This window comes from Dama dama, chromosome X (genome assembly GCF_033118175.1).
Source record: "Dama dama isolate Ldn47 chromosome X, ASM3311817v1, whole genome shotgun sequence".
Classification (NCBI taxonomy): domain Eukaryota; kingdom Metazoa; phylum Chordata; class Mammalia; order Artiodactyla; family Cervidae; genus Dama; species Dama dama.
The window spans coordinates 12,274,388-12,288,023 of NC_083714.1; the positions used below are offsets into that span (position 1 = coordinate 12,274,388).

The 13,636-nt window shown below is 43.3% G+C and overlaps 1 protein-coding gene across 3 annotated transcripts in view; it reads right to left on the minus strand.

Moving 5' to 3' along the window:
• COL4A6 (collagen type IV alpha 6 chain) overlaps positions 1-13,636 on the minus strand; it is a 320,391-nt gene that overhangs the window by 71,092 nt on the left and 235,663 nt on the right. For all 3 annotated transcript variants that reach the window (XM_061137217.1, XM_061137218.1, XM_061137216.1), the window contains exon 4: positions 486-620. In XM_061137217.1, coding sequence (XP_060993200.1) covers positions 486-620 — 135 coding nt within the window. The remainder of the gene's footprint in view (positions 1-485; positions 621-13,636) is intronic.

The window sequence follows — 13,636 nt, forward strand, 5'->3', positions numbered from 1 at the left end:
AGGAATCCTGCTCTCACCAATGTGGTAAATAGGAAGTGATTAACTGCTAACCTCAGACAGCCAGCTGCCATGACATGACCAATCCCCTTTCTTGCATCTCTTTCCCCATATCTGTGGCCCAGCTGGTTTCCAAGCATTCTGACCCCTGGTGTCCCATTCCCCTTGTTTGGATTCCTCTGCTGCCCTGTTGATTGGCCTTCTGACCCACCTCTAGCTCAAATCCTCTGTACTTTTCCACCACGGTCATCCCATTTGTCTGGCAAATAGCTGATACCTGGACTTTCTGACTTGCTGGCTACAGGATTCTCTCCAGAAATGGGAGCATATCACCCAGCCTACCTATTATTAAAGTGTGTAGCCTGGCACCAAAGTATGTGCAATTAGTATTCTTTTCATAAATAAACAGAGCTGAGGTTTAGAACCTTTCACCTTCACACCCATGGCCCATGAGTCAAAGGAAAACTCAAGCTTTGGTTTGAGCTTACCTTATCGCCTTTTGGTCCATACAGTCCCAGCGGGCCTGGGGAGCCCCTTTCTCCTTTCAAGCCTGATAAACCACTAGGGCCAGGAAGTCCTTGAGGACCTGTTGGACCTTGAATTCCAATTGGTCCTGGTCTCCCCTGCGATGGACAGAAGGAGTACAATTAGTCAACAGAGGAGTTACCATCCCCACTTCCCATTTTCCCATGCACAAAAACACTGTCATCACTTCACTGAATAATTTTGGCTTGGAGACCTATGAAGCATGCCAAAGTTCCAGCCACCGATCAGAAAAGGCTATTTTAGGGGTTTCTAAGCTTATTTGGATAGAACATATTTTATAAGCACATTTAATAAGATTCATGTGCACCAAGATCCTTCAACTTTGTACTTCTTAGGAGATTAGTTATTCAGGCTGGATAATATTGTCCTCTCCCTAGTTAATGCCAGGTCATTCATCAGACTGTCAAAAGAGCAAATGAACAGAACTCTGGAGAGCATTGGGACATTTTCGAACTCACATCCAAATGGCCAACATGTTTGAGCTGAAGTTCAGAGATGGCTGTGCCCATAGAACACTGCCTTGGGAGGCCACAGCGAAGAGAACCCAGAAACCCCCGGCTGACCGACCTGCCAGCTCACCTTTGTCAGCCATTCCCAGAACTCCAGGACTGCAACTGGAAACAGACACCCACAGCGAACACACACATTGTTTATCTGCCCCCTCTGTGTCTCTCTTCTTCCCTTTACTACCCCCTCCATCTGTACAGTGCTGAATGTGTAAAACCAAAGAAGGCTGAGAATATCCATTAAGTATCAATTATGATAGCAAGAGGGAGCAGCCTGAGGATTTTGAATGCCCTACTTATAAAGCGTCTGTAACAATTAAGTCTGCAAGTTCAGGCTGACATTTTCAAGCTGATTGAGATGCAGAATTAACCCCAGTGGGTGCAACACAGGTGGGCTAGGCTACCATTTAGAACAAATCCCAGTAGGGACTGAAATTTCTTGGTAAAAATGAAAACCATTAGTAATATGCATTAACTCTCAGAGAAAACAACATCATATCAGGTAGAAAGCCTATTTTCATAAACGCTTCCCATCTCCGCCCCTCAGCCCCTTTACTTTCTGTCTGCAATTTCCTACAGTCCTGTGAAAAACTCTGAGAAAGGTCCATTAAATGTGCTCTTTACTATTCACCTTCAAGGTTTACTTTTGAAAGGGCTGAAAAGAGGACAGAAGCTTTATGTGGTGATTAGAGTCACATACTGGACACACAAGTGGCCGCCAGCTGTGTGCAGACTTTGGACTAAAATTTCCAAAGTCTATTAGGCCGACAAAGACCTGGGATTCTTGTTAAGAAGTAAAAGATGCTCTTCCCCAGGCGATGTAATTCTCTGGGTGTACCACCTACCACACAATCTTTCCAACATAAACCTATAGACGGCGCTAGGCTGCAGAGCACTTAACTTGGGCTTATTTCTGGTAATGATGGGATGGGAGTTGAATTTTTACTTTCTATGCTCTAACCTCCTGCTGCTGAACTTTTATGGTGGTTCTTTTATTACTCTTAAAATTTTTCACTACACATACACAACTAAAAAGCAATAGAACACTTTAAAAAATAGTGCTGTTGAGGATTAACAAAGTCTAAAATGTGGGCCTAGCTTTCAAGACTAATGTACACAAAACTATAGCAAACAGTTCAAGTCCAGAATGGAGCATAAGTGCTGCAGGAACACAAAGGCAGGGTTGACCATGGAGGGTTTGTGGAATGCTTACATTCTGTCCATGATGGGGTAGGGGGTGGGGGCAGTCACTGGCCACACTGGAAAGGCTGAGTGGGCCCCAACTGAAGTAGGCCTGGAAAGCAAGGCAGGGAAGTGGAAGACTCGATGTGACAGGAAATAGGGAACCCTTAGAGGTCTGGGGATGGGGTGGGTGGGAGGAAGGCAGTTTCAATGTTGAAACTCATCAATGAGTGTTTAGGAGAATATGTGTGTGTGTGTGTGTGTGTGTGAGAGAGAGAGAGAGAGAGAGAGAGAGAGAGCATGAGGTCAGGGCAGTCTGCCTGAGGCTGGAACAAGGAAGACAGATAAGAACCAGCTGTTGGAGGAGGAAAGGACTGGCTGGTGGGAGGGTGAGGGGCAAGACAGGCTTGCCAAGACCATGTTATTACTAGCAAAGGAGATGCATGCAGTCAGGGTACTAAATGCTTGACCCAAATCTGAGCCCTGCCCAAAGCTTTCACGCATCAAGGGCTAGGAGGTGAGAGCCTGATAAACAGTTGAGCTGCTACCAAGACAGCAGACTGTGGTGTGGCCCAATTCCCATCTTGCCCACGGCACTAGAGTCCAAGCAGTACCTGGTGTGCGCACATGGGCTAGCACATGCCAGCCCTGGTCCCTTGCCTTGGTGAGTGAGTCCATGCTCAGCGAGAATAAGCAAAGAGACATAGGAGTGAGGCAATTCTCAGGCTGGACTTAACAGGAAATCTGATTCCATCCAGAAAAGGCTGGGTTCCATGGCCCACTCCCTTTCTCTTGGCTGGGAGGGTGTGTTGAATCTACCACAGTCACATAGCTGACTCTTCCATTCCAGCTAGAGAGCTTAAAGTGGGGCTCTTAAAGAGCTCATAGATTCTTTGAGTTTGAATTCTTTTTCAAAAAGGGCATTTGAAATGGTATGGAAGGTGTACTTCTGAGCTGGTCCTGAGTTTCAAAACCTCTCAGATGGAAGCAGGGCCGGGGGGATGACTTGACACCTCTGAGGCTGGCCCAGAACTGCCTCTTCAGGGTGGTGCCAGGGCCCCTGGAGCCTGAAGTTCTAGGATATGAGACAAGGAGCCTTACCATCCACTGAGGTCCTTTCTTTCATACAGTGGCACAGAGCACCACGAACAGACGAAGATGGCAAAGAAAAAAAAATGAAGACATGTCTTTCATGGGCTGTTTTGTCAGCCATCTGTAGCTATGCTTATTCTGTGAGTATAGCTGTATAATCTTTCCCTTGTCTCCAATGTATAGGCTTTCTGTCACCACGCCCAGTGTACTGCTAATGCTTAATACTAAATCAATGATGGGTTTTTTTGGTTGGTTTGCCGTACTCCAAAGAAGCTATCGGTGGCACTTTTCACAATGGCCAGCAGAGGGCAGTGTGAGAACATAGAGGGCTTCAGATAAACAGGTGGATGTGTGGACCTCTCCCACTACAGAGAAAAAGAAATCATACCAGTGTCAGAGAAGTCACAGAATATTCAAGCAGGAAGGGCCCTTAGAGACCATTCCATCCAGGGCTTATTTTATACATGGGGGAAAAAGGAGGCCGAGAGAATGGGAAGGACTTGTTTAGGTCACGTAGCTAGTGAGAAATGGCATGGGAGTCAAACTAGACCACCTGCTGCCAGTGTGTGGCTCTCTCCCTGTTTTCCAGTGGCAGATGTCCTGGGGGGTGGTAGTTGAGGCTGCCCCCCTCACCCCAAGCCCGCCCCTGGGACTGCCCCAATCACTAGGCTGCAGTAGCCAGATGCTCACACCTCATTTCTCTCTTCCTAACTGATCATTTCGCAGAACCAATCTGAAATGCCATCACTGTTTGGATTGCTAGCAGAATTTCAATGGGTTTGGACCAATGCCCTGCCCTGATACATGTCATATATTTTGGCAAATAGACCCAGACAGGGCAGAAGGGACTCCTCCAAGTCTTTCCAACCAGCTCTCCTGCCTCCATCTGCTCCGGATTTTAAATAAGCACATCAGGGTCAAATTCTCAAGAGAGTGGCCTGGGACTTGTGCATAAGGCAAGGAACTGCAGCTTGGGGCTGGCTTCCTCTTGCTGATCACAGTGGGTTGGGGTCAATGGGTTGTTTAATTTCACCTTTGATCAGACCACACCCAAGCCCCAGCCCCAGATAACTGGGGTAGCCGACCCCAAAATGGGTCTGCATATCAAGAGGTACACATATGCAGAAACAGCATCTTGGAACATTAAAAGCACATGCTTCCGACCAGGTAGAACTGTAAAACTAAGAGGAGGGTGACTTTTCATTCCAAGGCCCATTTCTGCCTTTTCATCTCTCTCTCAAGGTTCCAGTGTCCTTCTCCCATAAAATTAAAATTTGTTCCTAAGGAAGAATCTGAAACTCATTCCCACTGAGGCATAAATGACTGACAACAACTTAGAGCTTTACTTCTCCCCAGGGGTTTTGTATTTTAATGGAGAGCAAAGCATTAAGCTAGGGGATACAAATTATATTTATGAAGCACAGAAGGGAAAGGGGGTATGCACACGCTTTCTTAAGGATCCGGCTATACTGCAAGAAATGGTGCAGTGCTGTTAGGTGGTATCATGGTGCAGGCTCTGGTGTCAGACATACCTGGAGTCAGATCTTACTGCCATTTAATAGCTCTGTGACCTTGGGCAAGTGATTTAACCACTCTGAGTCCCTAAGGGCTCCAAGCAGCTCTAGTGTAGGGTTATGGGGAGCATGTGAGTCAGTGAATGTAACACATGTGGTGGATAGCATGAACATACGAATGTATCCATTTCCTTTCTTCTTAAGGCATGTTTATGGCAAAAGGAGATGTTATAATTGGGTTCTTAAAACTCTTTATCTTAAGTATAAGTAGGAGATGAACTGACATTATTTAGAAACTCTCTGTGGGACAGAAATGTGTTCCAGGAATGAATGGGCACTCCATATCTGGGAGAGTATTTCCCTCTTAGTACGGATGACCTGGTCCTCTTGGGCACTCAGCTCTTCAGCGTCTGCTCACTCTCCTTGTAGGCCTCATCCACAAGCTAATGACTCCCCAGCCTGAACCTCCAGGCCAGAGTTCTCTTCTCAGTGTGTCAGATCCTTGGAGCCAATGACTTATCAGACTTGTCTGCCTGGATATTCCAACTCAAATTCAACATGACTGAAGTTGAACCCATCATCTTTTCCCCAACTTAATTCCCCAAAGCAGCTCCTTCCTCCTGAGTTAACAGAACTAACTCTGTAAATGGCAGTCCATCTACAAAGTTGATAAAGCCAGAAACCCAAGGGTCCTCCATGACCTCTTTCCCTTATCTTCTACATCCAATTCACCAGCAAGGACTGTCAATTACACCTCTAAAATATAACTGAAATCTGTTCATTTTTGTCTACTTTGATGGTCGTAGTTCAGGACTTCTTCATCTCTCCCCTAGAGTGTTGCTACAGCCTCCCAATTGGTCTGCCATCTTCTAATCTAACTTTATTTTCTCCTGGAATTCTGCCTCAGGGTCTTTGTACTTATCTTTGTTCTCCTGGTTAGCTCCAGTTTATCATTCAGGCTCCAACCAAGACATTAGCTCTTCCAAGGAACCTACCATGATTACCCTTCCTCCACAGAATGGACTAGGTGGCCTGTTTGTGTCCTTACTCCCCAAAAGATTGACCTCCTTGAATACAGGGCCTGTGTCTTACTTTCCATTGAGTCACTTGTGGTAACTACAGTTCCTCATATATAGTGGGTGCTCAGTATTTTCTGAATGGAGAAATGAATGAATGAATACACACACCAAGAAGCCAGTGGCTCAGGTATATCAGGTATATCAACATCTTCTTTGGAAGTCTGGATGGCTACACTAGAGTATAATCAAGAACCATCTGATCACAGAACTACAGAAGAAGACTTGCACCAGACTTAGGAAACTATCCAGTTGAGGATGCAGAAGTTGAAGCTCTCAGAAAGGGAAAGGGACCAATTCAAGTTCGAGTTCACATAGCAAGACCAGAGATAGGGAACCTGGTGAGGAGGTTGTGTTCTCTGGGAGAGAAATAATGATGACCTGAACTAGCAAGACAGATTTAAGAGATATTATAGAACCTAAAAACAATAGGACTTGATGCAAGATTGGAATAGGTGAGTAAGACAGAGATAGGTATGAAGGAGGACTCCCAGTTTTCTTTTTGAACTTTTTATGTTGTACTGGGGTATAGCCAATTAACAGTGTTGTAATAGCTTCAGGTGGACAGTGAAGGGATTCAGCCATACATATACGTGTATGGATTCCCAGTTTTCTTGATTAGGTGACTGAGTGAATCTCTTCACTGACATGAGGAAGCCTAGAGGAGGAAGAATTTTGGATGGAAGATGAGGCATTCACATTTGGAGAGATGAGGATTAAGATACCTAGGGACTGTCTCAGGAGATGTTCAGAACCTATTTCTGCCTCTAAACTGGAAGGGCCGAGAGGGCAGGGAGCTCAGTTGACTTTGTTCTGGTATCTCCGGGAGATTCAGTGTCTGGTGTACAGTATACCCTCAAAATGTAATTGTGTGGAAAAAGTACAACTGTGAAATAAATGAAAATAAAGAATTAAATGTGCACTTGGGAATCTTTGAGAAGGCCACTTCCAAGTCTTATTAGGAGCAAAATGAGATTAAAAGACTTTGCTGCCAATCTCCAAAATCCCTGGTGGCCTTTGGGAAAAGGGTAGCAGAAATCCCTGACCTCCAACCTAGCAACCATGTGGCTTGAATTCTACAACTTTTCCTTATGTTTCAACTGGAATTCCCATTTCAGCTATGAGGCCAGAGCAGAGGGGGTGCAAGAACTTAACTCTGGCCTAAGGAGATGGGCTCTCCCTTTTAACCACAAAATATGTGGTAAGAAGGAAACCATCGATGATATCCCCCAAAGGCAGATTACTTAAGAACCTTCAGAACATGCTTCCTTTCACCATTCCTTTGGAGCATCACAATACACCTGTGATTGAGGTGGTGGGCACCAAGCTGGAAAAGCAATTAGTCAATGGGGCTTACGAATTTCACACAGCTATGCAGTGGCAGAGGGAGTATCAGGGCCTCCCCATCAACTCTATGCTCCTTCTATTTCAACAAACAGAAATAGCCACCCAGAGAGCCCCAAAGTCTACTCTTTGAGTAACAGCACTAATGGGGCTTCCCTGGTAGCTCAGCTGGTAAAGAATCTGTCTGCAATGCAGGAGACCCTGGTTCAAATCCTGGGTTGGGAATTTCCTCTGGAGAAGGGATAGGCTACCCACTCCAGTATTCTTGGGCTTCCCTGGTGACTCAGATGGTAAAGAATCCACCTGCAATGCGGGAGACCTGGGTTCAATCCCTGGGTTGGGAAGATCCCCTGGAGGAGGGCATGGCAACCCACTCCAGCTTTGTTGCCTGGAGAATCCCCATGGACCGAGGTGCCTGGTGGGCTACAGTCCGTGGGGTCTTAAGAGTTGGACATGACTGAGTGAATAAGCACAGCAGACAACACAGCAGCACTAATGGGCTAGCGTTGTTTGCAGAAGTAAATGAGGGAGAAAGAACACCAGTAGGTGAAGAATAGATCTAAAGTATGGCAGATAAAGACATATACAGATATCCATTTGATGACCCAGGAAGCTCTGGTTCAGCTTGATAATATTAGCATCAACTACACTTTGCCAGCATGAGCAGTGACGCTTCTCATCTTCCAAAAAAAAAAAAAAAAAGGTGCTTGGGGTCTACCAAAGAATGAACTCCCCAAATTCTCAGTGTTCTGCCTAGCTGAGAAGCAGTATCAGAGTTTCACCCTCAACACCCAGATGAAAACACATTTATTTTCTAGTTCTGAGGCAATAATCAGTGTTTGAAGCAGCCAGCCCAGGCATGAAGACATGCGTCTACATGTTCTGTTTGCAAAGACACACACACCCATCTCATTGGCTGCTGTGAGCATGTTGAAATTTTTGGAAAGACACCTCCCAGAGCACTAAAGTTAACTCCTGCTGGGCAATATTCTGCATCCCTCCCTTCTACTGTTTATTCACATTTCTCTTCTAAAAGATAAAAATCTTCTTTTTACCAGGCACATACTAAGTGCCCTCTCATTTAACCTGTCTCCTTTAATCCTCTTAACAGCTCTAACAGGCAGATATTAGTTGCCTCTTACAGATGAGGAAACTGAAATTCAGAAAGGGTAAGGAATTTGCTTGAGAGCACCCAGTAAGCAACTAGTGAAACCAATTTTGGTGACATCAAATCCTCTGCTGCTTCTACCTAGTTTATATTGCCTCTCTGCATAGAATAAAGCTCTGAAAGTAGAAACACAAACCCACTTGAAGAGGGGCAGTAAGAGCTACTCTGGGCAGAAAATATTTCTATTTTTATTGATACTGGGACAAGTTATCTTAATTTGCCCAGTCTTTTCACTGGAACAGGTAGTATTTAATAGAAACTCAACAGAATTAATAAATTAGGTGATAAAATGCACTTTAAGGAATAGCACTCCTTATACCTTAAAAAGATGGAAGACTACTTCTTGTTTAACAATTGAAGTGGCTTTGTTGATTGGTCTCTTGGCAATGGAGATTTTTATAGGTTCTTGTACACAAATTCTGATGTGCTATGAGTCCCTAATGCTAGCTTATTCAATCAGGCATGGACAGGGAAATACAGGCAGAGGATACTAATTTGATCATTGTGATGAGCAGAAATTGGTGATTTTGCTTTAAACATGTTGTATTTTTCCTTGCCCTTGTGGAATGCTAATAATTGTTAAAAACAGGATGAAGCAGAGATGTCTGCTAGATAGAGGCAAATAAGTTGATGAAAAATTTTCAGGTCTCCCCTTTTTCTATAACATACTCCTAAAATCACATCAGAAACCAGAGAACACTTTTCTTTTGTGATAATAATATAATTAGGATGGTCAAGAAACCCCAAATCCAATGGAAAATGACCAATAGTTGGCCACAAAAATTAAAAAAGCAACCAAACACCTCTGTAACAAAATGGTTGAATGAGCCCCCATAAACTTTCAAATATATATGCAAATTATACAAAGAGCCCCACCATATGATAAAGTATGTGCTGAGTTTCCAGACCACATGAGGAAATAGATACAGTTCTATCTGCTTAGGATGAATTTAACCTAAAACTAGTACATGCGTTGGAAAAATCTGGAGTACTTAATTAACCATAATTGAGTTTTCCATCTTGGAATTTGAAGGGCAACTTCTGTATGACTTGATAGCACAGGTCTCTTAAGAAAGCCTTCTAGTAAACAGAAAATTCACCTGCTTCCAGCAGAATCATAAGATTAAGGTTTTACTTTCTGCTCTCACTTCTAACTGTATGACCTTGAGAAAATCAATTCATCTCTAAGGTTTAGTTTGCTCATCAGCAAAATGGGCCTATTTGTCCTACATATCTCTTGAATTGGTTTGAACATCAGTTGAGACAATGTATGTGAAAATTGGCTGAGGGTTCATTCCATTGACTAAGCTTTGTTTTGGGGGAAAAAAACCCCGAGTAACCAGACTCCCAATTTTCAAAAATCCCTGTTTTCTGGGCTCATAGGGCAGTAAGCTCTTAAAGAAATAAAAGCTCACAAGGAGGAGATTTCAGTAGGAAAAAAAACAGAATGAAACAAGGAGCAGAATGTAAAGCTGTGAAAGGTAGGAGCAAATTGACTGTCCAGCACAGGGCTGTCATTACAGTGTAGAAAGGATGTGAACATACCCTATTATCCTATTATTGTAGTTAAAAAATATGTGTTTTATTTTAAAAGACATGGTTTAATTACAACCTGGAGCTAGTCTTTTTCATTTTTTTTCTAGCAAAACATAGCCATGGTTTTATACTTAAAAAATCAAAGTGAAACAGGCCTTGCCAGAAATTCACTTTATAGCAATTTTTCTGTAGTGTATCTCAGTTCAGTTCAGTTCAGCTCAGCTCAGTCGTATCCGACTCTTTGTGACTCCATGAACTGCAGCACAACAGGACTCCCTGTCCATCACCAACTCCCAGAGTTTACCCATACTCACGTCCATTGAGTCAGTGATGCCATCTAACCATCTCATCCTCTGTTGTCCCCGTCTCCTCCTGCCTTCAATCTTTCCCAGCATCAGGGTCTTTTCAAATGAGTCAGCTCTTCACATCAGGTGGCCAAAATATTGGAGTTTCAGCTTCAACATCAGTCCTTCCAATGAACACCCAGGACTGATCTCCTTTAGGATGGACTGATTGGATCTCCTTGCAGTCCAAGGGACTCTCGGGAGTCTTCTCCAACACCACAGTTCAAAAGCATCAATTCTTCTGCACTCAACTTTCTTTATAGTCCAACTCTCACATCCATACACGACTGGTGCAAAAACCATAGCCTTGACTAGATGGATCTTTGTTGATAAAGTAATGTCTCTGCTTTTTAATATGCTGTCTAGGTTGGTCATAACTTTCCTTCCAAGGAATAAGTGTCTATTCATTTCATGGCTGCAATGAATCACCATGTGCAGTGATTTTGGAGCCCCAAAAGATAAAGTCAGCCACTGTTTCCCCATCTATTTGCCATGAAGTGATGGGACCCGATGCCATGATTTTAGTTTTCTGAATGTTGAGTTTTAAGCCAAATTTTTCACTCTCCTCTTTCATTTTCATCAAGAGGCTCTTTAGTTCTTCTTCGCTTTCTGCCATAAGGGTGGTGTCATCTGCATATCTGAGGTTGTTGGTATTTCTCCCGGCACTTTTGATATCAGCTTGTGCTTCATCCAGCCCAGCATTTCTCATGATGTACTCTGCATATAAGTTAAATAAGCAGGGTGACAATATACAGCCTTGACGTACTCCTTTTCCTATTTGGAACCAGTCTGTTATTCCATCTCCAGTTCTAACTGTTGCTTCCTGACCTGCACACAGGTTTCTCAAGAGGCAGGTCAGGTGGTCTGGTATGCCCATCTCTTTCAGAATTTTCCACAGTTTATTGTGATCCACACAGTCAAAGGCTTTGGCATAGTCAATAAAGCAGAAATAGATGTTTTTCTGGAACTCTCTTGCTTTTTCGATGATCCAGGAGATGTTGGGAATTTGATCTGTGGTTCCTCTGCCTTTTCTAAAACCACCTTGAACATCTGGAAGTTCACGATTCATGTACTTCTGAAGCCTGGCTTGGAGAATTTTGAGCATTACTTTACTAGTGTGTGAGATGAGTGCAATTGTGCAGTAGTTTGAGCATTCTTTGGCATTGCCTTTCTTTGGGATTGGAATGGAAACTGACTTTTTCTCTTCCTGTGGCCACTGCTGAGAATTCCAAATTGCTGGCATATTGAGTGCAGCACTTTCACAGCATCATCTTTCAGGATTTGAAATAGCTCAACTGGAATTCCATCATATCCACTAGCTTTGTTCATAGTGATACTTCCTAAGGCCCACTTGACTTCACATTCCAGGACTTTTGGCTCTAGGTGAGTGATCACACCATTGTGATTATCCGGGTCATGAAGATTTTTTTGTATAGTTCTTCTGTGTATTCTTGCCATCTCTTCTTAATATCTTCTGCTTCTATTAGGTCCGTACCATTTCTGTCCTTTATTGAGCCCATCTTTGCATGAAATGTTCCTTTGGTATCTCTAATTTTCTTGAAGAGATCTCTAGTCGTTCCTATTCTATTGTCTTCCTCTATTTCTTTGCATTGATCGCTGAGGAAGGCTTTCTTATCTCTCCTTGCTATTCTTTGGACCTCTGCATTCAAATGGGTGTATCTTTCCTTTTCTCCTTTACTTTTCGCTTCTCTTCTTTTCACAGCTATTTGTAAGGCCTCCTCAGATAGCCATTTTGCTTTTTGCATTTCTTTTCCATGGGGATGGTCTTGATCCCTGTCTCCTGTACAATGTCACGAACCTCTGTCCATAGTTCATCAGGCACTCTATCAGATCTAGTCCCTTAAATCTATTTCTCACTTCCACTGTATAATCATAAGGGATTTGATTTAGGTCATACCTGAATGGTCTAGTGCTTTTCCCACTTTCCTCAATTTAAGTCTGAATTTAGCAATAAGGAATTTATGATCTGAGCCACAGTCAGCTCCCGGTCTTGTTTTTGCTGATTGTATAGAGCTTCTCCATCTTTGGCTGCAACTAATGTAATCAATCTGATTTCGGTATTGATCATCTAATGATGTCCATGTGTAGAGTCTTCTCTTGTGTTGTTGGAAGAGGGTGTTTGCTATGACCAGTACGTTCTCTTGGCAAAACTCTGTTAGCCTTTGCCCTGCTTCATTCTGTACTCCAAGGTTAAATTTGCCTGTTACTCCAGGTATTTCTTGACTTCCTACTTTTGCATTCTAGTACCCTATAATGAAAAGGACATCTTTTTTGGGTGTTAGTTCTAAAAGGTCTTGTAGGTCTTCACAGAACTGTTCAACTTCAGCTTCTTCAGCGTTACTGGTTGGGGCATAGACTTGGATTACTGTGATATTGAATGGTTTGCCTTGGAAACCAATAGAGATCATTCTGTCGTCTTTGAGATCGCATCCAAGTACTGTATTTTGGACTCTTTTGTTGACTATGACGGCTACTCCATTTCTTCTAAGGGGTTCCTGCCCACAGTAGTAGATATAATGGTCATCTGAGTCAAGTTCACCCATTCCAGTTCATCTTAGTTCGCTGATTCCTAGAATGCCAAAGTTCACTCTTGCCGTCTCCTGTTTAACCACTTCCAATTTGCCTTAATTCATGGACCTAACATTCCAGGTTCCTATGCAATATTACTCTTTACATCATTGGATCTTGCTTCTATCACCAGTCACATCCACAACTTGGTGTTGTTTTTGCTTTGGCTCCATCCCTTCATTCTTTCTGGAGTTATTTCTCCACTGATTTCCAATAGCATAATTGGGCACCTACTGACCTGGGGAGTTCATCTTTCAGTGTCTTATCTTTTTGCTTTTTCATACTGTTCATGGGGTTCTCAAGGCAAAAATACTGAAGTGGTTTGCCATTCCCTTTTCCAGTGGACCACATTCTGTCAGACCTCTCCACCATGACCTGTCCATCTTGGGTGGCCCCACACGGCATGGCTTAGTTTCATTGAGTTAGACAAGCTGTGGTCTGTGTGATCAGATTGGCTAGTTGTATCTAATCCATTAGAAAAGGGATACTTGTGGCATTTTTCTCTGACATTGTAAATTATCCATCATTGATATACTGTACAACCTTTGGTCCACTATTGAGTTCGTGTGAGTGGATTGCTTCTGGATCAATCTTGGCTTCCCCAAGCCTATAGTGAGAAGTCATCAAGTTTTGGGAGCAAAAGGTAATGGGGAGGAACCAATGACAGGTCCTTAAACAGAAGGAGAAAATGGAGGATAGTATCAAAGGAATCTCCTGCTAAGATCCCCTTGCCAAAGAACTC